Source organism: Trichoplusia ni, chromosome 3 (assembly GCF_003590095.1).
Source record: "Trichoplusia ni isolate ovarian cell line Hi5 chromosome 3, tn1, whole genome shotgun sequence".
NCBI classification, from domain to species: Eukaryota; Metazoa; Arthropoda; class Insecta; order Lepidoptera; family Noctuidae; genus Trichoplusia; species Trichoplusia ni.
Genome location: NC_039480.1, coordinates 15437941 through 15465317, shown reverse-complemented (window position 1 = coordinate 15465317; position 27377 = coordinate 15437941). Strand labels below are relative to the sequence as shown.

General features: G+C 37.0%; 2 protein-coding genes across 2 annotated transcripts; one reads left to right on the top strand and one right to left on the bottom strand.

The window, feature by feature from the left end:
* Positions 1-113: 113 nt before the first annotated feature.
* LOC113492104 (gastrula zinc finger protein XlCGF58.1-like) lies at positions 114-20732 on the top strand. Its single transcript, XM_026869408.1, has 14 exons — positions 114-414; positions 883-914; positions 993-1182; positions 1326-1495; positions 2522-2697; positions 3010-3178; positions 3384-3538; positions 5004-5172; positions 15186-15301; positions 16474-16648; positions 17023-17156; positions 17588-17780; positions 18116-18252; positions 18726-20732. The coding sequence occupies exons 2-14, from the start codon at positions 905-907 to the stop codon at positions 18846-18848; spliced, it is 1917 nt and encodes a 638-aa protein (XP_026725209.1). The 5' UTR covers positions 114-414; positions 883-904; the 3' UTR covers positions 18849-20732.
* A 1355-nt stretch (positions 20733-22087) lies between these two features.
* Positions 22088-27194, bottom strand: LOC113492099 (neurotrophin receptor-interacting factor homolog). Its single transcript, XM_026869402.1, has 8 exons — positions 26489-27194; positions 26163-26372; positions 25719-25862; positions 24932-25140; positions 24555-24726; positions 24327-24423; positions 23821-24014; positions 22088-23488 (listed from the first exon to the last, which is right to left on the bottom strand). Exons 1-8 carry the CDS (start codon positions 26778-26780, stop codon positions 23355-23357), a joined length of 1452 nt encoding a protein of 483 aa, XP_026725203.1. The 5' UTR covers positions 26781-27194; the 3' UTR covers positions 22088-23354.
* Between the last annotated feature and the right edge of the window lie 183 nt (positions 27195-27377).

The following is a 27377-nucleotide window of genomic DNA, read 5'->3' as shown; positions in this document are numbered from 1 at the left end:
CTACGATAGCTGTTATCACCTTATCAGTACGAGCCGGATTGTGAATTAAACGAAGAAACGTTTTAAATCTGAAATACTATTTCATTACTTATTAATATTTTAAGCGTCCTTATGCAAATTTACATACGAATAACTCGCACATGTCACAATGTGTCAATAAATATTCAGTTCTCAAAAGACATTGTACCCATATTTGTAAGAATATGAAGAAAAAGATCTGTCCTCCTTCCCCTATCTATTCCCTTCCCTTTTTAATTCTGTGGTTTGTTCTCCGGAGGTCGCGTCGCTTGTGTGTCGAATATTTTTATTGTCGTGTTTAATTTCGTTGTTGTTTTTTCTTTGTAGCTTCTTGTGTGTGTGTTGAGTGGAGTTTAAATGACATGTATGTCATACCATTTAGTTAATGTGAAAAATGTAAGTATTGTTGAGTTCTTTTTTAGTAAACAAAACAATATTTTTGTAAGTAGCGGAACTTTTTCGCGCGCTCATTATCAAAATATAATTTGTTTATAAATCTACATTTGATGAAATGTTGAGTAAAAATATGAAATTTAGTATTATTATTGTGGAAGCCGGGTTTAGAATTCAGGTAGAGGATTTTGAATCAATGTTGGGTAAGGTAAATCCACCCCTCCTATGGGCCCGATCTCGGAGTGGGGTTCCCTCCCCTCCTTTAGGGGAAGTTTGGGTAGACAAAGGGTAGTCACCCCTAAGCAGAGGGGAGCCAGCGGGCCTTGGGCGATGTTCGTAGGTAGGGGAAGGATCACAATTTCAAGTTCAGCTTTTTTTGTACCCTGTCCCTTCTAACGGTTGCGCGCGTGTGAAAGTTTCTAACATAGGACCTATTGGGGAGTCGTTACTTATAGAACTTTTTTGTTTCAGATAAAAGCTTTTTTCTTTCGATATGACTGAAGGTATTTAAAAATATTCTTTATCTTTACCACTTAATAAAAATATACATACAAAAAACTTATTATAACGTTTTTTTTTAGACATGGACATAGCCCAAAAATGTGTTTTGGGCAAAATAGAACTGGCATCTATAGTAGAGAACTCTGATGGGACTGTGTACTACTCCTGTGTGGAATGTTCTGCTGGTTTTGAGGACAAGGAAGAGCTTGAAATGCATATGGTCACTCACAACGGGGAGTACCGGTTCTTCTGTGGCATCTGTGGCATTGGGTAAGGTCTTAAAAGCTCAACTTAGTTCTATAAAATAATTGAAAAAAACTAAGGTACCATAACAATGAGATGCTTAACTTGAACAAATTATAATTTACCAAGCAACAGTCTAATAAATCACAAAACTTTTTTTCTCCTAACAGTTTGAAACGTAAGGAGCATTTAAATAGACATACACTGGAGCACCAGGAGGTTCGGCCTTTTGTTTGTCCTGAATGTGGGAAACGCTTCAAGCGGAAAGAACATATGAAAATCCATATCCGCTCCATACACAATGGAGAAAAGAATGAGGCTTGCCCTATGTGTGATAAAAGTGAGTACTAATTTGGTGTTACTTAGTGCTGTTTGTTTATAATTATTATTTCTTCTTGACTCAGTATACATTTTTTGGTAATTTTATTAACCCAAAAATATTTACTGTTCAGTAAAACAATTTTGTCTAATGTAGTTTAAAAAACAACTTCACTTAAGCTTCTTATATAAAGTACTTCTTTAGGTAAACATAACAAAAAAAAATGACTAGACTTTGAAAACTGTCAATTACTTGCGTATTTTTTCTATAGCTGTTAAATAGCAAGTTATTTACTTAGATCCTTAAAAATAAAACTCATAATTAAACATAAAAAAACAGTTATGAGCTGTATAATTAAAGAAGTTAGTGTCAAAGACTCAGAAGATCATCTTTAGCAATGCTTATGAAAGTATCGCCTCTGTCACTTGCAAGCCTTTCTAAATACGTAAAGCCAGAGTTTAGCAAGTTGAGCCTTAGCATTTCGCAAATATTCAAAGGACAGCTTTTGTATTTACTCATAACCCTTATAGGTACCACTTCCATTGAGTCAGGTGGTAATTGACAAAATAAACTTGTTTTCCGCTTGTCGGTTTGTGATATTAATCTTTACCATTTGTTATGAAATGTAAATTGTGAGTATACTAACGCATTATATCCACCGCTGACATTTCCTCTTCGGCTAGTTTCGTTACGGAGGCGTTTCGTAACGACTTTTTTTGGTTTCGGGGATATCCTTGTTTAATTTCAATGAATTAAAGTATGTGGTATGTCGAACTCCTACCAAATAAAACCACAGAAGTTCTAATACTTCCCTCTGCGGGGAAAAATGCGAAAAGGTTTGTGAGCTCTAAAACAATACTCGTCTTGTTTCTTACTTCGATGACCCCTCTATCAATAAACTACTACGTTATATTTTTATAATACCTTATGTTAGTCTAATATCTATTGTTTTACAATGTGGCTATATCGAACTTATACTATATCGTACGTTTTTTTTCGAAAATCGGGTGCCTAAAAATATGATGTCAACTTAAAACCTTGTTTTAGTGTTCCACCGTAAGGATCACCTAAGGAAACACATACAGACACACACTAAATTGTTCATCATGGATCAGAACTCAGATTCGGCCAGTAGTCAGGAGTATGAAGACAGTACGGAGGATATTATTGACGAAGATATCAAACCGAATATATTAGAGGGCCAGTGTGAAGTCATCGTGGAGGTAAGAACGTGATATTCGTTGATATAATGTTTCCGTTGTTTGTTATTTTGTTGCCCAATTTACGTTGATATTCAGTAAAAGGGTTTATCAACACAGAAAATTGTCAGAATCGCAGATAATATTATCGAACTCTCTGTGTCGTTGAAGCCATTATAAAACGGCTTTTTATTTTACTTTATTTTATGTACTCTAAAATTGGACTAGTTTATGATTTTTAAAATATAGACAAATATATATTCTAAATTAATCTTAATGTTTTACACAAAAGCACGGAAGGCTAGGAACGGAAAGTATAATTTAAAATGTTTTTAGGAGCGTGACGAGAAGTACAACATGCGGGAGAGTTTCAATGAAATTCAATCTATTGAGAGGCCTTACGTGTGTCCGGTGTGCAAAAAGTCGTACAAGAGGAAAGATCACCTCAAGATACACAGCTGGACGCATACCAAAAAGGATAAAGTGTGCTCCGAGTGTGGGAAAAGTAAGTCACTTATAGATTTTCACATTTCGTTTGAACTCCGCGAGTATTTATGTAATGTAATTGAACTTAATCACCAGTAATAGGTACCGGGAACACAAATTACCGCCAAATGTTCAGAACAAAAAGAAAAGAAAATGTCAATGACACTTAAAAGAAAATAGTGTATTTTATCGTACAGGATATTCAAATATTATCTCTGTTTTAGCATTCCATCGTAGAGATCACCTTTTAAAACATATACAAACGCACAATAGAGTTTTTGTAGACCAGATTCCAGACTTAAGAACTCAGGATTACTCAGATATAAAACAGGAAATAGATGAAGATAGCAACACCTTGGAGGGTGAAGTTATAATACAGGTAAGAAATATTTTTTCACAATATTTGTAAAACAATTGTTGATAAAATGTTGTATCGATAAACAGCTATGCTATCAAATAGACCTCATTAATTTTCGATACATTTTAGGGAATACCTTTGATAATAATAAAAAATAAATCCCGACTCACAATCCCTTAAAAAAAAAATACATAGTGTATCTTTACATGATTGCATCGTTTAAAAGGACCGCTCAAAATTATTTAATACTAGCTTTTCGCCCGCGTCGATGTCTGTTATATCGCGTTTCCAAGAGAACTCTTCAAAAGTCCGGGATAAAAACTACCCTATGTTCTTTCTCAAGGTCAACTCTATCTCTGTACCAAATTTCATTAAAATCGGTTCAGTGCTTTAGACGTGAAAGTGTAACAGACAGACAGACAGAGTTACTTTCGCATTTATAATATTAGTAAGGATCTACGTTTTTTAATCACTTTTCCTTTCTATTTCGTTTCTTGACGTCGTTGTCCGTTCCGTTAAATATTGGCTTTGGGATATACCCCAAAGCCAATATTTTGGAGTAATTTCACAGGTTTTATTTTTATTTTTTTACGACTGGCCGTACTTTTTATAGAATTATCTACTTACTTTAAAATTGATTTTTCACCTGCACCTTATTATCTAAGTAAAATTGCCAAGACTGAAACTTTCTAATTGATATTCTCACTTGACAATCGTATTTCCATATTCCATTTTCGTACCACCAATTTTCTCATCAAACGAAGCTAAGAACTCTCTTGATTAAGTCATCAATATTCTATTTCAGTGCGCTTTCATTCGAATCCCCATACGAGTATATTTTCAGACATTTTGTTATTCCTCCCCCTTTCAACCCCCACAACTTTAAAACGGTTTAACCGATTTTTATCAAACACATAATACAACTCTAAAATTAAACCCAATTTGTAATTGGGAATAAGGTGTCACAGGATAGAAAGCTTATAGCACAACTCCTTGCGTCGGGGGTTAAAAAATGCAATTTAAAATCGCCCAATACGAAATTCCATCCCTTATTAATATATACCATCCCTTACAGGGTTGGGTTTTACAAAATTATAAGATCACCCTTTATATATAGTATAATCATTAAAGGGGTTCCTTTAGATTTGCAAAGCTATTCACATAAACATATACTCGTACCTAGAACAGTTTTAATAGTAACAAATATTGTTTAGAACTAAATGCCATCTGTGTCGACGCTCGCGCGCCCGCACCAACCAAATGTTGTCACAAAAAGTATAGAATATTCCTCATCTTGTGCGTAGTTCGTAGCACCAATAAAATTTGTCGTCATTTAGAGATTAAGTATGTGTCTTAGTCCAGTATAAATCCAATGCTAGTATAGAAATGTATGTATAATTACAAAAACATTATTTTCCCTGCAACAATAAATCCAAAGCTAGTATAAAAATGTATGTATCCCTGCAACAAGTTATTATATTTTTAGGAGCATGAAGATACGTTCAACTCGAAACAAAGTTTTAATGAAACACAATCAGCTGAGAGGCCCTTCATGTGTCCGGTGTGTAAAAAATCTTACAAGAGGAAAGATCACCTCAAGATACACAGCTGGACTCATATGAGGAAGGATAAGATTTGTTCGGAGTGCGGCAAAGGTAAGTCCTTATTCCGTTTTTATTTTTTTAAGCTCTAGAAAGAGTTAACCGATGTCCCCGAATTTTTGTGTGTTTTTCAGAGATTTTGTATTATATATTATATATTGTATATATTATATATATTGATTATATATTATTTCTTTACAGTCTAAAATTTCATTATTAAACATTTTCGGAGTTAAATAAGGTCCCTTAGCTTTTGATTATATACAGACACGGAGAATAACGAAATGTATTTAATAACGAAAAAATATGAATAAGTACATTTATACTACGTCATACTTAATTCTGACTGAAACCTGACTCCTACTCAGTATTATAATACTAAAGATCATTCTAATATTATATTTTTACAAGCAACCTCATAGTCTGCTAATTAGAAGGAAATATCCATAACATAGTAAAACCTTTACAGATTAGTTATCGCTTATGCCTACACTACGTTACAACCGTAGTCCCTTATTAGGCCTATAACCTAGTCCCTTATCCTTAACTATATATAAATAAGTGCGTTATCGGGTATCCGTTCTTCAATTACGTCCCACCTTATGAGGGGTCTACGAAATGTGACGTCATAACGCACATATACCAGATAGCTTGCAGCCTGTGAGCCAAACGTGGTGATTGCGACCATTTCCCCCACATTATATGGGAGTTTGGGAGATATAGCGGGGAGCGCTCAGTCGCAATGCGGGTGCGAAATTAGGGTCACAGAACTTCTAATAATACCCTTTTCCTGGTAATTTTTAAGTTGTATTTCTACATAATGTTAATCAATAGTGTTAGTTGGGTAAATTGATGCTTATTATTAACACTTAAGCAAATATAGCTAAGAACTTAAGTAATGGTCTTTAAAAGCGCAATAAAGGATCAAGGAACAACTTAAAAACAAATTTGAATCAAACAAGTGGCTTTCGTCATACCCTACATAATTATGTAGAGCAAGCAGGAATCATAAATCTCGAAATACGTTACATAAAATTAAATCACAACAGTTACAAGAACAAAACCCCTCAAAAAACGACTAACTATTTTATATTCTCGTGAGGGCGCAAACATTGGGCAACGCATCATCTACCCTCCGTTGACAGTCGTGGGTAACGGTTCTTCCATCTTTTGACCCGCACGCCCCTTGTATATAAAATTATTGTGGTCAAGGTCGGAATGTAAAATTGCAAGTCGAAATTAGGTTACTTCGCTCTTGCCCTGCCAGTTCATGTTCAACATAAAATGTGCTTGAAGTTACCCACCCATGTAAACAGGTCATCATTTACTTTATTCATTAATTTATATAAACACCTTTGTAAAATTAACTATCGTCATTTTGCATGCATGTTTTCGTTATCAAAAGCTGTAGTCGTCAATGTATTTCATAATTTCGATTTACTTTAAATATGAAACTCCGTCTCTGAAAGCAAAAATCCAAAGCTGGTTCGACAAATGTTCCCCGTTGCGCTATTAGTTGAACGTCTAAAGGTTTCCCTCTACCCTGGCACCCTCCCACAAAATGTACGTGTAGAAATCTGTTCGTTTATTTTAAGAAAAAAGGGGAAGGGTAGCAACGAGTTTATGATTTGCTAGAAACTCCAGTCTATTACGTAATAACTCGTATAGTACGTCGCATTGCTTGATATATTTTTAAAGTTATGTCGGAACGAAGCCCTATACCTGACACACGCGTTAGAAAATTTTATACTGTAGAGAATGCGAGAGTGTGTACTTAATAGGGTAATCTACAAAAAAAAAGTCTTATCAATCAGACAGATTTCCACAAAATATTGAATAACTATTTTTCCTTTATCTCGTAAACAAAAAATGAAGCGGATACATTAAAACAAAGTCTGGTGTGACGTCACTTACCGGTAAGCTTTTTAATAGCAAGTGACATACATTTCATCATCTTAAGTGCATTTAATCTTCCTAACTTTCTAATCATGGGATTAAATGAAAAATACGTATCCAATATTTTTGGGAACCTGTCTGATGTACTAAACAGTTGGTTTTTTTGTCAAATACTGAATTTAACATACTACGAACAGCACTTCGTTTTTTTAAGAAAGCTTTCGGTCGTTACTATTACTCTACGTACGTACAGCTAGTGTGCTGAGCATATCGTTTTAATATAGCAAGTTCTAGGCGTCGCGCATATGTTTATGGATCATAAAAATATTTGTTCGCCTACCTATCCAAATATTTGACGTCAAGGTCGTAGTTTCAAGGTGTGCGACCCCCTAAAATTGCCGACGAGCCGAAAATAAGCATCACATTTCAGATTCCATTAAAGTAACGAGTTTTATGTCGGGAATATTTTTATCACGATATTTATATTGATTTTGTACCTGAATTAGATAAAGTTACTGTACCTAGAGCGTAGTGGGTCAACTTGGAAGACCATTATAAAATGCTTTACCGTGTCTTTATGAAAGTCCTCGTGTATTTTAAGCCTCAAAACTGAGCATTTTTTCGGAATTCGGCAAATAAAAGTCGAGATTCACACTCTCATTGGGATTACCCTTTTACTTGGAACGATAGCCCTAAGAATCTAACGGTTGTTCGACATAGAAATATTAGAGAGGTAGTAAGCCTCATAAGAACGAGTGGAGGATTGAAGTTATGAATAAAAGGAAAGCCCAGTCCACCATTTACGATCCCTCGAAACGATAGTTTTTTTTGTAAACAAAGAATTGAACGCGACCGACTCAGAAGGTAAAATTTTGACCAAAAAGGTTTTACATTATGGGCAGGTACTCTATTGGTTAGCCTGACTCAGATCTCAGCAATAAAAGTAGAAAAAATACAGCCCCTCTTGTACAGGAAAACGAAATACATGATCAACAATTTTTGGGCAAGATGTCCATATAAATCTGTAAATGGTAATTTTGTCCTTTAAAAATTATGCAGTTTAAAACATTATATTTTGTAAAAAAAAGTAGTGGTGGCTTTAAATATTAAAACGATAATTAAGGACATTTCACTGCCTACAAAATACCAAGAAGAGCTAAAATGCGGCCCTACTTGACACGAATTCCCCGGCCTATACAATATGATAGAACTTTTTTCGTCTACCATTCTGTGCCCCTAGGGAGCAGCCCTTCTTTTTTTGCAATTTCTATTTTTTTGGGCAATCTAAAAACGTAACCCTCCCCCTAATGGTAATTTTACTTTTAAAATGGGCGTTTGTGTTATTGAAAAAGATTCGAATTCTGTTGGTATATTCAATTGTTTAATCGGCCAGAATTATTCAACGAGTTATTATTCTAGTTTATGTTTGACTATAAGTTTCAAATATATATTTTTCATATATATTAATCCAGGCCTCGAAGCTTGTATAGTTTGAATTATTAAGCGCAACCTAATCTATGTATATCTATGTATACTAATATATAAAGCTGAAGAGTTTGTTTGTTTGTTTGAACGTGCTAATCTCAGGAACTACTGTACCAAATTGAAAAATTATTTTTGTGTTAAATAGACCATTCATCGAGGAAGGCTTTAGGCTATAAACCATTACGCTGCGACTAATAGGAGCGAAGATACAATGGAAAATGTGAAAAAAAATGGGCGGGTATAAATCATAACTTATATTTTCTACCCACGGGGACGAAGTCGCGGGCAACAGCTAGTTTTTAATAGCCATGACGCAACGTCTGATGTGTTTGTGACAGAAATCTTAGTTTTCATTACTTGTTAGTCGGCTTAAAATAAACGGGTAAAGGAATTGTCAAGCAAAGCAGTAGTTTTCTGATTTGATAGAAAAATAACAGCCATCTTCCATCTTGAACACAAAATCAACTAATCCAAACTGAATGCTTAATTATTTAAGTTATGTATATTATTGTAAGCGTGGGATCCTTGCGAAAGGTCGTGACGCGACCTCTAAGCCCCGTCTACCCTTGTCTTACAGCTTAACCGTTCAATTTTATTAATAGCCCGGACTATCAGCTCGGTCGGTCCTGCACAGATAACGGAACTCTACTTCTATACAATAGTACAATATATAAGCACATTTTACTTTTAAATATTAAAAATGGGATTTTTGTTGCTACCGCGTCGATTCCTTAGCTGGGGTGGTGTATGAAGTTTTGTGTCGTGTCGAGCTTTTAGAATTTTATTCGAGACCCGCTCTCGTTTAAGTATTTGCTCTAATACTTTTACGTTTCACAAATGCCTGAACGAAGTTTACTTGAAATAAGATTTTTATTTCAAGGCCATATACAAGACAGTATTTTAATCATTTTTTTCAAAGAAAATCTATAAATCTTTCTTATTAATTGAAGAGCTCATGGGTAAGTTACAGCTGCACAAGCTAAGTTACGCTTGATAGAGTCGTTCCGGGGATGGGTAGCCATCTTAAGTCATGTCATAACGAATTCCTCAGTGTTTCGCAAGGCAAGTTAAATTGTGGGTCTCGGCTGTTATGTATACAGCATCTTTGACAGTCGTTACAGGTAGTTAGAAGCTGGAAAGTGTGACAGCCAGTCTTATTAGGGGTATCGTGTTGCCTTGGTAACTGGGTTGAGGAGGTCAGATAGGCAGTTGCTCAGTGTAAAGCACTGTGTTGCTCGGATTTAGCTGCATCTGGTTATACTGCAAGCCGACCTCAACATGGCTACGATGAAACATGAGTCTTATAACGTCATGACTTTTTTTTTATTCCTGCAATTTATTTTCCTTGAAAAAAGCCTCTCTGTGTTTAACAAAATATGAGGGGCAAATTTTTTCATTTGATAGCCTAAAGAATTTCATGGCTACAAAGAAAGAAACCTAGACTTTTTAAATCGAGAAATATTGTCCGAGCTTGCCTTGAGGCGATGTTGGAATTCCCAACATAAAATCGAAATTCCAATTTCTTGTGAAAGTTTTCGAAAAGATATGTTTTAAAATGGTCTTACAATTTAAAATGCAAAGGGAATAAGATCTTATCTTTCTGACAAATTTACCCCTAGGGAGTCTAAACTAGGCAACTTTTACATCTGATGATTTATTATATTTGAAAATGTTTGTTCCCCAACGAATATAGATACTCGTAAAACTACAATTCCTGCTGAGATTAGATAGTATCTACAATTAGTATGGTTTATGTAGTATAAGTAGTAGGATGTTATCAATCCTTTTTCCTTTTTTTTGTTATCGATTTGATAGTAAATAATATTCCGGCCAGTCTTACTGTACTGCATCTCATTATATCTTTTTCTTCATTAAACCATTCACGTTCATTTCCTCAATATTTCACATTTCTTAACATTTTTACATTTTTACGCAAAGACCGTGAGATTCGATAAAATTTATTATTTTTCAATGAGTAGAGAATATGGTTAAGGAAAAATACTATCAAACTTTGAAGTCCGTTTAAAACTTCCGCTTACACAGCTGTTGGTCACACAGGTATGTTGATGTAAAACATGTTTTGACGAAAATAAATGTCAGTTAAATGATATATAAGGAAAAAAATATTAAGGCACGCTCCATGCAATTTAGGAGGAAAACTCTGCTAATTTATGTAAATAAATACGATGGCATTCTGCCAAAAACTTTAAGTAGTTACAACGCTTAGACAAATACCTAAGTTGTTAGTATTATAGTAGTGGGACATGAGAGCTTTATGCAACATATGATTGCAGCAAGGCTCGCGGTGAACGGGATGGCCTTGCCCTCTCCGTGGGGTCGCGCGGACCGGTCGCCCGTTACTCCTGGTGCAGCTGACGTCATGATGATCCCCTCCCGGTGTCACTCGGGGTTGATGTCATTCTGACGATAAACTTACTTTTATACGACTTATTTGTATACACTTCTTTTACGTGGACATTGTAGTCTTGCCTGCGGCATTCTCTACCAGCCGTCCAAAGGAAGATGAAAAAAAATTACTAATACATAAAGTATATTACATGAACGTACTTAGATATGAAAATTAGGAAGATGAAGATTGTACGGACAAATTAGCCGTCAACCGTCGCCGACGTTAGTTCTTCATGTCATTTCTGGTGTCTTCAACAATTTCTTAGCATTATGAGAGCCTAAGCTCAACATAATTCAAAAGCCTTGTTGTGAGGAGTTTTTTCAAGCTGCTGTATGTCGCTGTTTAACTATTCACATCTAGGCTTTATGTTCATGCTCTATATGGAGAGAACAACATTGTTTCATCATGCGAGCTTTTTTATGTTTGCCACCTGGACGCCCACCGCCATGTTGAAGCGTGACAGCACACGCGCCGTAGAGCGGCATCCCTTTCCCACAACTGCAATAATGTTATTTAAGAGGTGGTATTAGGTCGCCGGCCACAATAGAATAGATACCTAAAGCCACAGATTACCCAATGTAGCCTTGATTTTTGTAATTCGACGGTATAATATCGATTGATGTGTTTCAAATCATTTACTACCTCAATGGCTTGGCACTGTTGGCTATTCATATATTTTCATTAGTATTAACATCTTGTATTTTGGAATGCATTACAGCGCTATCGGACTTTAAATGTTTCGCCCACACCATCCGTGTTTTTCGATAAGTTGTGCCCCGAATTTAGTAATAAATTCTTTATTTTAAACATAAACAATAATTGTTCCGTACACTGTAGTAGTACTTATACGAATTGTACACAATGTGATTGCATAGTTCTTTTATCATGCGATATCTCCTCAAATTGTGACGATATTCAAAGAAAATAGGGGTTGTCCTTCTATTTAATTATGAAATACTAAGGGTGAAATTTAATGGTAGATGAGATTTCATACGGACGAACATTTACATTTCTATTACCTTTTGTCCTATAATAAGGATTCTACTTAATGAGGTGATATTTTTCACTTCAGCCTTAATTCTCACACGTCAGTCATCATATCAGCCATATTTGATTACCTGCATGAACTATTTGTGTTGGAGGGTAAAATACACTTTGTTCTTTCTGTTGCTTAAGAAATATTAATTTTATATAGAACAAATTTTAATAAAATTCAGGCTTTCTAGCTTCAGACCCGTAACGGCAGTCAAAGCTGTATGAATAATAGCCGGGACCCACAATTTAATGAGCCTTTCAAAACACGAAATTGTCTTATTTAGCTTATTTTAATCAATCTAAACGCAACACAAAACACTATTCACACAGCTTATGACTATACTGGACTGGTAGAGAAAGCCTTAGGCATTAAGTCCGGCTTTGTACTTATTTTCATGTATAAGAAATAAAAATAAACAATATTGTTAAATACGCACATTTCCTGAGGTCCTAAGGAAGACAAAAACAATCATATAATTTGTGGCGGTAGGCCTTCAAATCAGTTCGTTGTATATAGGCTTAAGAGATAATGAAGATATGCAAACTATCACATGCGGGCTTGCGGGCTTTATTATAGAACTGTGCACTAGTTTCACTTAATACCTAGGTAATTGATATTCTACATAATATCGTTATATACTTGATACGCTTTGAGTGTGTGAGTATTCACCACATATACAAGGGATAATGGGGCTTGACTGTAGATCGACCAAGCAAACGTCATTGTTTAACCAATTTAACAATCTTCAGACAATTAAATTCCTGTCTGGGAACCTATCTTGGATTTCACGTAAAATAAAAAAGGATCGTTTCTTCACTATCAGATATTTATTCTTATTTCTTATAAAAGTGTAAATCAAAATAATTCTCAATCAAATTATTTTACTGGAGAGTAATAATTTCCTACTAATTCTTATCGCTTTATATTCAAATAACCTTTGCCAAATGTGTTTATTCTTGAAACGTTAGATTACAACGCATGTCAGTAATTCGACGGAACCCCGCCATAAATCCCTCGCAGAAACATCTTTTTATTAACTGAGCAACATTTCTTCATGCCGCAGTCTTCTTAGTACTTAAATCAAAACAAATTAATTTTTACTTCAATTTATTTTCCTTCTGCTAGGTTTTGACTGCCTCATTGCGACACTTGACTCTGCCACATCTTCTTTTACTCTAGGCCTCTTATATTTAACATAAGACGTCATACAATCCTTATGCCACGAAAAGCTCTGTTTAGTGAAATCTGGGTTGTATAAAATATAGAATTTGTCGCGGATTTCGTCTTGCCTCTTATCTGCCGCAGTCTTGATAGTCAAATACATTTCGGGGTTAGGTTCTTTAACTAAATCTCCTGGTTTATCACAGAACAAACACCAAATTATATTCGGGCTTCCTATATCGATTGCTTCTTGCATTTTCACGGTCACGCCCTTATACACGTGGTGCATCGGGATGGTGCAAACTGCAACTGCGCGGTGAGGCATCACGGGGGTAGGGCTCGAGGGGCAGGGGAAGGGACCCCTTGTGGAAAGTTACCACTCTATGTACCGAGAGGATATTTTTTATAACGAGAATACAACTATACTCGCCGAATGGTAACGAGACCTTTTTATCAATGGTCAACACTTCAGGTAGACGACCCTCGAATGGACAATTCTCATGACAGTTTTGACGTAGTTTTTGTTTTACTTTTTATCGCATTGGTTTAGTCGGTTAAGGTAAACCAAAAGATAAAAACTCATTAGTAAAAAATGCTTACCGTTTAAATAATAATCTTGATGTTATGCCCTAAGCAATAATAATAAAAAAGGAGCAAGAGTTCTTTCGAACTAATGTTAAACACTATGAACAGTTTCGAGAAATGAATGAATAAGCTGTTCAACTTTTTCTAAAGGAGTTTATTTCTAGAGTATGTATATCGCAACTTTTGTCCTTCAATCCCTAAATGAGTCGCTAATTGCCACCGTTTGCACACGACCTAGTAACACCAATTATATCATCGAAATTAAATTCCGTTTCTAAAAACATACAAAGCAAATGACATTTAGACACATAAAAAGAGACTCAAACTAAATATTGTTCGCAAAAATATCAAAGTATAATAGTAAAACCAACAATATACCTAAATAACGGTTAACTTGGACAAAATGTACAAATCAATATCGTTTGCCGAGTTTAGAATTAGGAAGGCCCAATACATACACACATAGCAACAGACCAGTCGACCTTTTTAGACCCTCCCCTATTTTAGGGGCGATCCCCCATGGGTCATACGAGGGGGCACGAATAGGGGTGGTCCAAGGGACGCTAGATTATGGACGGTTTTAGAGATCTAATTTATTTTTGGGAGGGGCGTTAGGGGGTCGCAGGCCGGCTTATTTTTAGGGTCGCTCGTACCCTACGAAAGACGAAGCTGCCAACTGGTTTGCGTTGTAAAATTAACTGTGGTTCTACTTTGTATTTGATTCGTTGATAAACGGTTTTCATTCCGCTCTATTTCAACCGACTTATACGCTTGGGAAATTAGTTCCTGTTTCTAGGGGTTTTACAAAACAACCTTGGAACGCGGTGCCTTATCATTGTGCTCTATATACGTCGAAAGGATGCCTATAGTTTTGTCGCCTAAACGCTATCCTAAATTACTTCGCATCTCCTTCACAATGCGTTTTGTGTTGTACCTATTGCTTTTGTATGCCTTAACATAAAATAGAAGTTGAATATTTAAAAAGAACATGAACTTACCCTTTTCCCTAGCCTTACAATGAAAGGTCAAAGAGTATACGAGTATTTGCTTGTTTATGTTGTTCATGTAAAAGGGGTTTACAACGAGTACACAACTTACAAATGCATGACTATCATCTGATGCTTCACTACCGAAATATGTTTGTGTCATATTTTATTATTGCCTCCACGGTTAGCCGAGTGGTACAGGTCACCACGCAAAACCCACTGAGTGACGTGTCACGGGTTTGATTTCCACGTAGAGAAAGCATTTGTGTTATATAGAAATGCATTTTGACTGGACAGTATGTCGGACAACGGGTGACTCAAGAAATAAATTCCCGATTGCTGGAATTTTTATTAGAAAGAACCAACCAAGTGTGTGTGAATTTTTGTATTGAGCTGGTATGAAACAATCCACTTATTTCAGGCCTACATATAGTCGATAAATTATATCTGGATGAATAGATTGAACTTTCAAAACGGTATTCAAGTGTTTTTTTTGTTTTGTTGCCAGGTTTCCACACGCATGACCAGTTGCTGACTCATATGAACGTCCACCTTCAGTCCTTTACCATGTACAAGGGAGACGATGACTACATCAACGGAGAGCCTATTGAAGCTGAAGAATTTGTAAGTATATTAAAACTTAGAATAAACATTGTTGATAGATCGCGACTGCAGCCTGCAGCCGTTCTTTATTATTATTATTAGCCATTACAGTTCCACTGCAGGACAAAGGCCTCCCTTCCCTTCCTTCAACAGTCTTGGTCTAAGCCTGCTGCTGGCCATAGACATAAAAATGCTGCCGCACGCTTTTATAAGTTTTTATTATACCTTTTTTTTAGAGGAAAAAAAATACCTTAAAAAAACGGCAGTTTCTTGCTCACTTTGCACACCCGTTTTACCCCCTTATTTTCAAAATTCCTTTCATAGTACTCCCCTACGTTATTAAAGGAACCCCTGTCCGAAATTTCAAGTATCTATCCCTTAAAAGGAAAGACCCTGAATGCTGCGTCAGTCAGTTCCTCCTTTAGAGATAGGAAGAAACAGAAACATCTGCGGTGCGATGAGTAATCTAACGTTACGCACCGACCAGTATTAAAATTGTTTGATACTCGACACTTATACATATAAATTGTTAATTTCTTTAACTTATATCTCATAGTATACTTAATTAGACAACCCATTTTAATCCAGTATTGATTTGCTTATACATATTATGGTAAATAATAATAGTGAGTACCATTTTTGTTTGTCGAACCTTACCGTTGCCTAATTGCCTATATTAGAACTACGCTTGATAGTAGTAGAACAAAACAATTTATTATCTAGAAAAAAAAAATCAAGATTTTTACTTTATTACGGGTATTTAGTTGCTCCTATAATAAACATTTACAAGTATCTTCAGTCCAAAACGGAAATCGTAAAGTCAAACACATGCTCAGTTCGACGTCCCATGCCGATATCAAAATAAACTCTAGTTGCTAATTGAGTGTCATATATTGATATAGATTTTTCAAAGATATTTTTCCTTTCCCAAAACGTTAATTACCAATAATTGTAAATTAAAAACTTATTACATTTCGAATCTCGCCTCTTTCAAAATAAATACTTCTTTTTATAGACCTGTCAATCCATAAGCTACGAAAAAACCTAGACTGGCAATAGTCTCTGAAGACTTCCATCTGTCTGCGTTTGTCTCTCTGATTAGTTATTCTTTCACGAAACTGTCTATAATAGATTATTGCAACAATACTATTCATTAACACGACAGTAGAAGTAATCATTAATACATATTTCAGATGACAGATAACAGCTTGCTCGTCGAGCGCTCGTCTCTATACAACGGCGAGAGTCGACCTCACGAGTGCGGCATCTGTCACCGGCGCTTCAAGAGGAAACAGCATCTGAAGGTGCATCTCAACGTGCACGCGAAACACACGAACAACAGCGTGTGGTGCGCGTCGTGTGGGGAAGGTGCGGAATACAATAACTTACCAAGTTATATAAAATAATTTACCAAGTATTTGTATAGAGGAAAATGATATTTTAGATAGCGGTAAAAAAAAAATTGACGTTTCGAAAGTACCTGGAAAAGGCACTTGAAATAAAAATGTTTGGTTTTAATCATGCCAAAGTGTACAACGATATCGTGACGTAGTTTAGGTATTGCGCGAATAACCCATTCAAGTCCTGTCTTTATTTCCAAAAAAACAATTTGTGTGATCCTCTTTATGTATTCTAAGTTCTATGAAAATGGGTTTTTAATTTTTTTTAAACCCCCCGCAAAAGAAGCATTGCGCTCCTTAGTTTGCTGTAAGGTGTTACTAATAAAGTTGTATCGTTTTCAGGTTTCCTCTCCAATAATGATTTCGAGAGTCACGATTGCCAGTCGACGTCACAACACGATGCAAGCGACGACCAAACGCAGCACGTGCCGCAGGAGGCCAAGAAAGAGAATAAATATCCACAGGAATATAATAATGTAAGTCTGATTGTTATACTAGGTTAAGAATAACTTCCAGTGATCCAAGATTTACGTTTATTTACGTACTGGACATAAGCCTTCCTAATTGCATACCATCGAGGTCTATCTTCGGCTGCTCGCATCCAGCTCTTATAAAGCCTATAGAAAAATCTTTGAAAATAAAAAAGGTACCGGTGAGCTTTCGTCATCATCATAATCAATCTCAGTCCTCTGCTGGACATAGGCCTCTCCCATTACACGTCACTGACCTCGATCTTCAGCTCTCCTCATCCAATACATATCGTCCTACCAAATCTTTGGCATCTAGTTACTTAGTTTTTTTTTGTTGACGACTAATTTAATATAATATCATCTGTTATGGTATTTACCTATCCTAAAATAACGTTCACTGTTTTTGGGTTATTATAGAAGTTCCATCTCTGTTTCAGGTGACCATATCGGAGATAGCAAGTCTTGACAGCTCACAGTACTCAGGGATTGAGGAGAAACTGCTCCCGACCCCGCAGAGAGTGTTCGTCTGCAAGTACTGCTCCAAGCCGTTCAAACGGAAGGACCACTACAAGATACACCTGCACATACACACCGGAGTGCGGTCGTTCTTCTGTCCTGACTGTGGAAAAGGTGAGGAAAACAAGAATTTCGGGCACAAATAAATTTGTGAAACTTCGCGTGCAAAGTCACTCCTGTTCTCTCTCTCTCCCTTTCTTCTTTTATCTAATTTTAGCCACTCTGTTAGATCATGTGATTTAACCCACTGCTCAAATAAAAGCGAAATGTTGGTTTATTTTTTTTACGGTAGGAATAAATAATACTTAATTAACACTATAGTATATCATAATCAGATTTCTTTTTTAGAAAACGCCACTGAAGCACTTGCACCTGTTCAATAGTCGCTTTACCCTATATTAAGTATCAAGGTTATAGAAACTTATTAAAAAAGATATTATATTTGGCAGGTTTCTACCGCAAGGACCACATGCAGAAGCACATGCTGGTCCACAACAAGGCCAAGCCTAAGAAGGAGATCCCCGACCTGTTCCCGATCAACATGCTGCCTAAGAAGAAGCAGGTCTTACCAGAAATCACTATACATGTGAGTTGATAACAAATATATAGGTTTAAGTCATTTGTAAGAAGAGTTGTGCTTTTGAAGTTTGATATAGTTTCGATATCTCATCATCATCAACATCATCATTTAGTTTACTTTTAATACTTTGTGTGTTATAATACTAATACATTTATGTACTTAAAATAAATAAATAAAGTGGTTCAATGCCAAGCCTTACTACCTTATATAGTATACCTAACTTACTTATATAGTTTCGGAACCAACCGCAAGTCCGCGAAGTCGCGAGACGAGACTTGTCGGGCTATCCCGATATATACGCTTTAGTAAACCGTTGAACCACTTTATCATGAGTCATCTGGTTTTCTTTGTGCAAGTGAATTGTATGCTTGTGAAATCCCCGCGACACAAGGATTGAGTTCCTTAGCCCGGGAGTCGTTGTTTTTTTTAATAGCCTTTTTCAACTATATGCTCAACAAGACCATCTTTCCATATTCCAGGCGCCTTCAAACACGAAGCTGCGCGTACCGCTACAGATCAAGGTTCCGTACCAGATGGTGATGTCGCTGGATAACGGCGAGCAGCGCGCCGTCACCATCGACCCGCAGGCCTCCACCTCGTAATGTACTTTAAACATATAACATCAGGCTATAGTAAAGGTCTCCGGTCGAGTCTGGATGAGGCTAGCACATGTACGAAATTGGCACGAGAAAGAGGAGGCCTATGCCCAGCAGTGGTAGGATAAAGGCTGTGGCTGATGATGATGATAATAATTTGGCTTAGCGCAAACGGGCCACCTAGCCTAGCCACCGGTGTCCAGTTTACAAGAATTTTCTTCGGCGTACATAGTAGAATGAGGCTACTTTATAGTCTTGTTTACGCCGAGCATTACTCTCACACTGTAAGGCAAAATCCTCGTCTCATATACAGAAGGATCGAGCATTGATCGCCCGTAGAATTATTGCTATAGGATTGTATACTGGCCAAAAATTTTATCCGCTTGATAATTCGTTTCTATGGCAAGCCATCTTTTTAATTGACGAGCGGTATTTAAAGTACTTATGTGACGTATAGTTTAAATACACTGGATAATCTATTGAATGATCATTTGTATACCCCTATATCGATCGTTTTTGCACTGTGTCTTTTGTATTAAAAACTTAACTTTATACTATAAAAATAAGTACTTAAAGGTCTATATCAAATGTGAAATAATTATATTAAAAAGTAGGTTAGATTTAAATATCTGCTGCGATCTCTATACAGTATACCATTTAATTGTAAATAATTTTTATTTTCTTCTATTCGTGTGTTAAATGCTTTGGAATCTCTGCATGTACTTTTTGCTTAAGAAAGTAAAATATAAGAAATATATGTTAAATATGTGTGAAATAAAAAGGATATTTAAAGATGTATAAGGTGACAGATGTATAAAACTTAATAATAATAATGACTAGAAAAATATACTCTAATGATAGCAAAATAGTAAAATTATGGATTGTTTACACTGAATCATATTATATAATAATTAATAACGATACATTTAAGTTTACATACAAGTATATTGACAATATGAACGAGTGATGTTCACGCCGTCATCTCGCTTTCCGTCGACATTGCCATATATGTATAATAAAAAGGAAAACTTTTCCTGAATAAATTTCTGTACATATTTAAAACTTTTGAAGGTCATAACGACAGCCAATAAGGTTTTAGATCTGAACAGACACATTATGTACAAATAAACACTTTTTTACTTAAAGTTGCATCAAACGGGTGCAGATTATGGATAATTATTTATTAAAACGTATAGAGTGTAATAAAATATCATGTAAACGTGTCACCGTCTTTGTGGTATTAATGACTGGGTCCAAATACATAGTATATTGTGAAACAAAGATCTCAGAAATATTTGCATATCGCGATCTTGAACAAATAATTATGAGTACATGTCTAAATAACATTAAATGTCTTTCGAATATTAACTAAGAATCTAAAGCTGATTAAATGTGATTGAAATAAATTTAAATGTGAATTAAAATTGTTAGTAATAAGTGTCACATATTGTGCCATGTGAACCAAATACTCGTCGGTGTGTTGCCAGTTGTAGGCTTTATTTGTACAAAACATTTAATGTTTTGAATAGTTTTGGTTTATTTTGAAATGTATTGCTACCACGAACCAACATATTATAGTATTCCAATTTAAACACCACACGTGTAAATTGCAGTTGGCAACATTGGAATAAAGACTAATGTTGCCAAGAAAAAAAGACAATACCAATTTTTATTAATGCATGCTTTGTAAAATTAGTATTTATTTTGGCTACAGCTGGTAACGACGCTGACTATACATAGATGTAAGTTTAACATTCTGTAAAGTTCCTCTATTTTGTCTTTTTCACAGAAAATCATGTTGTGATTCTAATCTAAGTTTAATAATGTGTCATGAAGTACAAAAATAAAGAATTTTGCACCTTAAGTTCTTAATATACTATTAAAAAATAATTAACTTGTTTTCATTTGCTATAAAGTGACCTCTAAATAAAACACCAAAATTAAGTGAAATGTATATTTAATGTAAAATACGAAAGCACAAGATTGGGAAAGGTAAGCATGGTACACTATTTATGATTAGGGTAGAAACAAATTATATAGGTCAGGGCTCCATTGAACTAGCAATTATCCAGTGACGACTTGACAAAGCGAAAAATGTCAAGTATTTTAGTATGAATACTGAGGTCTTTAAAATTCATCTGTCAATTGCTAAAGCAATGTAACTCCAGGTCCCGGAACTACGGAATTAAATAACGCAGAAAATCATTTTCCTGTCATTTATTCTCGCTTTTAAGACTATTTAAAAATTACTTTATAATTATGTTAGAAACATAAAGTTTTCTGAATGCACTGAGTTAAACCTGATTTGTACTTTCTTGACAAATTATACTCAGACTATCGGATCATCAATTTTACTATAAAAATATGTTTTGTATGTACCTGTAACGCTATCAAAGGTACTCTATCATAAATCTAATTTACAAGTTAAGGATGATCTACATTGAGTAAGTACGCCTTAAATTATAGGCAGGTCAGTGCGTACTTAATGCGAAAATCGTGTATATTGGCATCTTTATAACATTTAGCTTGTTTTTTCCTATTGATGGACAAAGGCCTACTTTTCAGCCAGCGATCCCGATCTTCCGCTTCATGGCAACTCTTAAGAAAGGCATAGATTGACAAAGCCTTTTAATTAAAGTCAATATTTCCACTGCCTTCCATATTCAATGTAAACCATGCCTTATGAACAAACATTGTATGGTACATAACAGCTATATTGCATAAACATTTACTTAACCTAATACATCAATCACACTTCAAAGAAATCAACTCATTTTACGTTAAACGAACAACAATAATAGAAAATACCCTTAGGGGTCGACAACATTTACATATTTCAATATTTATACTTAAAATAATGAGTAAAAAAATTACATCACAGAGAATTTTATGCATCTCTAGCATATACATTGCACATTCCCGACGTTATGGATTTTATTAAGGCTTTTTTATACGCAAGACAATTTCGTAGTTTTGCAAGATATTTCATGTTTCCTTCGAGTGACATTTTTAAGTAGTTATTTCTTTTTCTGTTCGTTAAAGTCTTTTATCGTACTTTTTTTATTTTTGTGCTAGGTTATCGAAACCACTCGACCCTGAAACCTTATAGCCATTGTTTCGTACTCTGTACAAATTATCACCCGTTTATAACAAAATAAATTAACTATCTAACAACAAAATAGATAAACAAATTAATAAAACAATACTTACAACTATGTCATAATATAAAATACCTATATAATTATGGTACGGTAAAACGGGGTGAATAAAAATAGAGATTTTATAAAGATTTAGACGTTTCAAAATATCCGGTCCGAGCCAAAATAAAGTGATTATATGAACATTTTTATATATATTTGTGTTTAATTTTTATGTAGGTCTTTTTACGCATGCGACCTCCCAAAAATCAAACACTTCTATACACCCCGTTTTACGGTATAAGCGTTTAATATAGGTACATTAGGTACAATCGATTGAAAATAGAGATGTATTCTTATTTACAAACATCTCGTAATTTACGTCACCGTCTTCGATCCCTAATTCTCCATAACTTGTCTACTGAAAATACTTTGTTTAAAAGACTCGATATATATTCCTTACAATGTTCAATTCCTTTCAATCATACCAAGAAAAATATTGCGAGAGAGACACCTCTATTCCTGTTCATTCATAATTTTTACTATGCCTTATGCCGCAATAAATAAACGCTATTATACTACGGGTTAACTGTTCCCTAGTTTGTGTGCAAAGAATAAAACGTTAATTCAAAAACTTTTATATGGCAGTTTAATAAAGAATCTCACATATGTTACCTTAAGCATCTAATTGGCTAAAGTGAGCTCAAAACATAACTACAGTTTGTCTTTGATACATTACTAATCAATATTGCTTTGAATAATTACTCTTAGGTATAGTGCACAAAACTGGCTGGTCTAACTATTGGCTCTAATTCTAATCTAAGATACTCTCGTTGCGGAATGGCGGGTTGATTCGAGTCTTAAATCTAATTTGACATGCTATTTTCTCCCTATTATCACTGAAACGGTATTACATTTTAAGGGTAAGGCCACTAAAATACTAGAATACTTATATAACTAGCTACTAAAATGCGCGGTATAAGTAGCATCTAACCCTATTCATGTAGTTACCCATTTGTATCTAATAACACTTGTTCTTTTGCGAAGGCTAAGAGTGGCGCAGTTATCGGTACGTAATCACGTTCGATGAACCTATTAATCGCAAATAACGTATGTCTTTGGTAATATTAAAAAATCCAGACAGCGTTTTGATGAATCCATCCCATCATATTTGAATTTGCATCTAGAATATGCAGCATTTTACCCAAGCTACCTTACCTCAATAGGTAAATGTTATAACTAGCTAATAAACCCACTCGAATCACACCCTACATACTACAACGTTTGTGTTACTCGAGTAACACGTCTACTCGAGTCAAAAGGCGTCCTTAGCTGCGGCGATGAGTGTGAGGAGGTCGTGCTTGTCGTCGGCTGGTCAGGAGGGCGCGGGCGCGGGCACGGCGTGCGCCAGCGGCGGCGACGCCGAGCCCTGCTGCGACAGCTCGGCCTTCACGCGCCGCGCTATGTGCGACCGCGTGTGCTTGCGGAGGTGATCCTTGCGGTAGAAACCTGGAGCGAAAACATTTAGGGTAAAAATGTAACCTCTGCTCATCTGTTCCGGTCTATGGCTTTTTGGGAAGAATTCGTAACGTAGGCCTTTATTCTCCAGCGGGACACTATGTAACTTCTAATAAGAATTGGCTCAAAGTCAACACAATCGAACCTATTCATCAGACACTCCTGTTTAAAAGCTTGAAACGTAACAAAAATAAATTGTAGCAGGATTAATTTGAAAAACAAGTATAAGTAGGCAGTAGTTGATATTCTAAAATCTGAAACTCTCTTCTTACGAAGCAAATAATTCTCAAAGAAAGGGGCAAACTATTGTGTATCATACGAACCTTTCCCACATTCATTACACACGTGCCTCTTCTCGCCGGAGTGGATGACGAAGTGCAGCGTGAGTTGTTCCTTCCTCTTGAAGGCCTTCAGACACACGGAGCAGACGTGCGGCCGCTCGGGGTTGTGCGACTGTTTGTGGCGAGTCAGGTGGTCCTTGCGCTTTAGCGCTGCGTTGCAAATGTCGCAGATAAACCTGGAGGGAAAGGGACACTTAGAAACAAAGTCGAGACTTTCAAAAAACTACTGCTTTTGCTTAAGGAACACTATTAGGAAGTAACTGCTTATCTCTTTGGAAATTGAGGCCCTGAACTAGTAACTCTTAAAGGAGGATTATCAGCATTGATGTATCGAATAGGCGCTTGCACGTAGCAGCAACGAATCAATCCTGGTTGTAAAATGACATATACCTAGCACTGATCTCAAAGAACTATCGTTGGTCATACTACTGAAGTATGACTTCTGGGCGACGGTAAAGATTCTAAGAATTTTCAAACATAGCGAGTACCTTCTTTCCATGGTGTGTCCAACCAGATGCTGCTCCAACAGTTCACGTTCGGGATACGCCATGTGACACTCAGGGCAGCAGTACAATGTACTGCCGTCTGGGAAAAAATAGTCTTATTTGTAAAAACTGGCAATAATACATTGCTTGAAGTGGCTCAGCAAAGGCCAACTTTCGTTGTTCGAGGTACTGAAGATACTATGCTCCTTATTAAGGCAAAATGTAGCTTACCCAAAGCAGTAGTGAGTCGTATCTCTCCCGGTTTAGGTCTTGGCTTCTTCTCCTTCAGAGATTTCTTCTTCTTTTTCTTCTTGGACATAATGACGGTGCTCGTGTTTGAGTTCACGGTCTGGTTCACTATCGTCGCTGTTTGAACGACCACGCTGTTCACATTCGAAGGCATCTAAAACATTAACAATTGGTAAACTACGACAAAATTGGTAGGTCATCACTCATCATCATTATTGTGAAATCGCTTGCTGCTGGATGTAGCACTGAAGTATTTTTCTGCCATTTTGAATTACAAGGCAGTCACTAGCATAAGAATATATTTGCTTCTTATAAACAAAAAAACCCGCTCGAATTAGAGAGAAATTAAGAAAACTCACCGTAGCAATGTTGGGCATGACATTTAAGCCGTTGGTATTAACAGCAGTGACTATAGTGGGCTGTTCCTCTCTCTTCTCCACTATATTGGTGATCGGTGTGGAGTACTTGAGCAGGTGGTGCAGCGGCAGCGGCAACGTGGACAGGTAGTCCGCGACGCCGCTGCCGCCGAGCGTCTGCCACGTCGAGCTGTCCGTCACGTCGCCGATGCCTGGCGCACACGATACTACGTAAATGGAGGGTGACATGGTGCTTTAATGGTGATGATCATGGTTGTAGGTATAGAGAGATGGCACGGTATGAATAGAAAACAGATGGTTAGGTGATAAAAAAAAAACTTTTCCTGTCAAGTTAACATTATAAGAGTGTTAGAAGCCGTTGGTTTTCAAAGTCACGCTTTAAAAAAATGCTTTTATTTGTTAAGTTAGTAGGTGTAGTATCCGAGCGTTCGAACAACAATTGTGATATTTTGATGAGGAAATCCAAGAATTAATAGTAAAATATGTTTAAACTTTTGTTAAAACCATTTTCTGTTTGAGAAGCTCGCGATAAATATACCTATGGGATATAATTACGAATCCACTTAAGACGCAACAAAGAACTGCACTTATACGATTTCAGAAAATAAAATAAGTAAGGAAACAGCTTATACATAAACGCGAGTGTTATTCACCTGTACCTACAATAATACTTCAAAGGCAAATTAATGTGTAATTATATTGTTGCGCTATCAGAAGTATGGATAAATAAACATGTAGATATGTTATAAAAGGGTATCAGGTATCTTACTGATGAACTCAGCGGGCGCGGTGGCCCCAGCTCGGTCGGTCCTGCCCTCCTGCTTGATGGCGCGCGCCAGGGCAGCCGCCTCCTTCGGCTCGTGCAGCACCACCAGCAGCTGCTGCGTGCCTTGCTGAAGGGGAGCTTGGCTCACTGGGAGAAAATATATTCACTCCAAATTATCTGAATAGTTTAACGCGTAGCTTATAACGTATATATATTTCAAACCGCATAGTTAAGTTGTACCTATTTGAAACGTAGGTACCTACCTATGTCAGTTCTTAAACTAAGTGGGTGTAAATATAGGTTAGGTACTAATAAGTGCATAGAATGCAAAATGGAATAGTTCTTAGAAATGTTGACCACATGTACTGAAAGGCAACAGGTATCCTTGGTAATTGGTTTGCATGACAACTAAACTAGCAAAACATAAACAATGGTACGTACACATACCGTTGATACCCTGATGTTGCTGCATCATGGTGGCCATGAGGTCATGGTGCAGCTCCTCGCGGTACTCGCGCTTGTCGGCGCGCTGCTCCGCCTTCAGCTGCTGGTGCACAGTCTCCGCCTGCACGTAGCTGGCCTGCCCGCCGTACGCGATGTTGCCCAGGTTCACGGACGACGTCGCCGATATTGTTTGGTACTTGACACCAGTGTTCACTGAGAATTGGACGTGATTCAGTTAATATTTTGACTATTGCGAAGATTTAATTTTTTACTACGATCGCTTGAGAACTGGATTGACAATGCTACATTTAGACCGTAAAGAAAGTTACCTGTGTGTATGGGCGCGATCCCTGCCAAGGCCACAGTCCCAGGCTGCGCGCTGCTGACTACCACCACACTCTCCGCTTGCCGAAACTTGACTCCGTCCGCGGGCACGCCGCCCGCCGGCGCTACCGCGAACTGCACGGCGCCGCCACTTCCTGACGCCTGGTACCGCGTCTCCTGTAGCACTCCGCCAGAACTGCTCCCGGTCCCTTCATATCCAAACTTTGCGGCGAACTGGTGGATAGAGGGGATCGCTGCCGCCGTCGGAATATGCCCAGTGAACGGGGCAAAGTTCATTGTAGTTTATTGTATCTGAAACCGCGGTCGACATCGTAGTTACGTGGATAGTGTTACGTCAGCAGGAGTTGCAAGGTCGCACGCGAGACACAAAAAAATGCACTCGTCCTGTTGAGCAGGTGGAGTACACCGTGCGAACCACAACAAAGTGAATCAAAGGGTGCGGCCCCTAGTAGGGCGCTCACTCAACCCCCGCCATTCTGCCTCACCCCAGTCATTTCTAACGCTTTATTTTTACCGGCCCGCCGTCTCACACCATCGATCTTGGAGCGCGCACTGTGACGTCGCGACACGAGAAAACACAAAAGAGCGGAAAGATAATTGAATGGTTACCTGTTCTGTGCCGAGAAAGTGGGTTTTCATAGCGTTTTAATTGTTCCTCGTTGATGAAATAAGTAAGTGATGTATGTTCGGTATGCGCGGGCATGTTGCGCGGCAGCGGGGCCGGGCGGGCGCGGGCGGGGCGCCTGCGCGGCGGCTGGGGGCGGGGGCCCTCGCAGCACGTGCTCGCGGGACAGGACTCCGCAACCCCAAACTTACCTCTCTGACCCTCCGAGTTGTTTCAAGATCGCAACAAGTTCAGGGTCGTATGATGGC

What these genes read in the sequence shown, in the direction of transcription:
- LOC113492104 (XM_026869408.1), top strand. An exon ending in GTGCGCGTCGTGTGGGGAAG is followed by an intron (nt 16,649 to 17,022) that starts GTGCGGAATACA and finishes TATCGTTTTCAG; the next exon opens with GTTTCCTCTCCAATAATGAT. An exon ending in CTGTCCTGACTGTGGAAAAG is followed by an intron (nt 17,781 to 18,115) that starts GTGAGGAAAACA and finishes TATATTTGGCAG; the next exon opens with GTTTCTACCGCAAGGACCAC.
- LOC113492099 (XM_026869402.1), bottom strand. Translation starts at nt 26,780, where the DNA reads ATGAACTTTGCCCCGTTCACTGGGCATATTCCGACGGCGGCAGCGATC. An exon ending in GCAACATCAGGGTATCAACG is followed by an intron (nt 25,863 to 26,162) that starts GTATGTGTACGT and finishes ATTTTCTCCCAG; the next exon opens with TGAGCCAAGCTCCCCTTCAG. An exon ending in CGCGCCCGCTGAGTTCATCA is followed by an intron (nt 25,141 to 25,718) that starts GTAAGATACCTG and finishes CGTGTGCGCCAG; the next exon opens with GCATCGGCGACGTGACGGAC.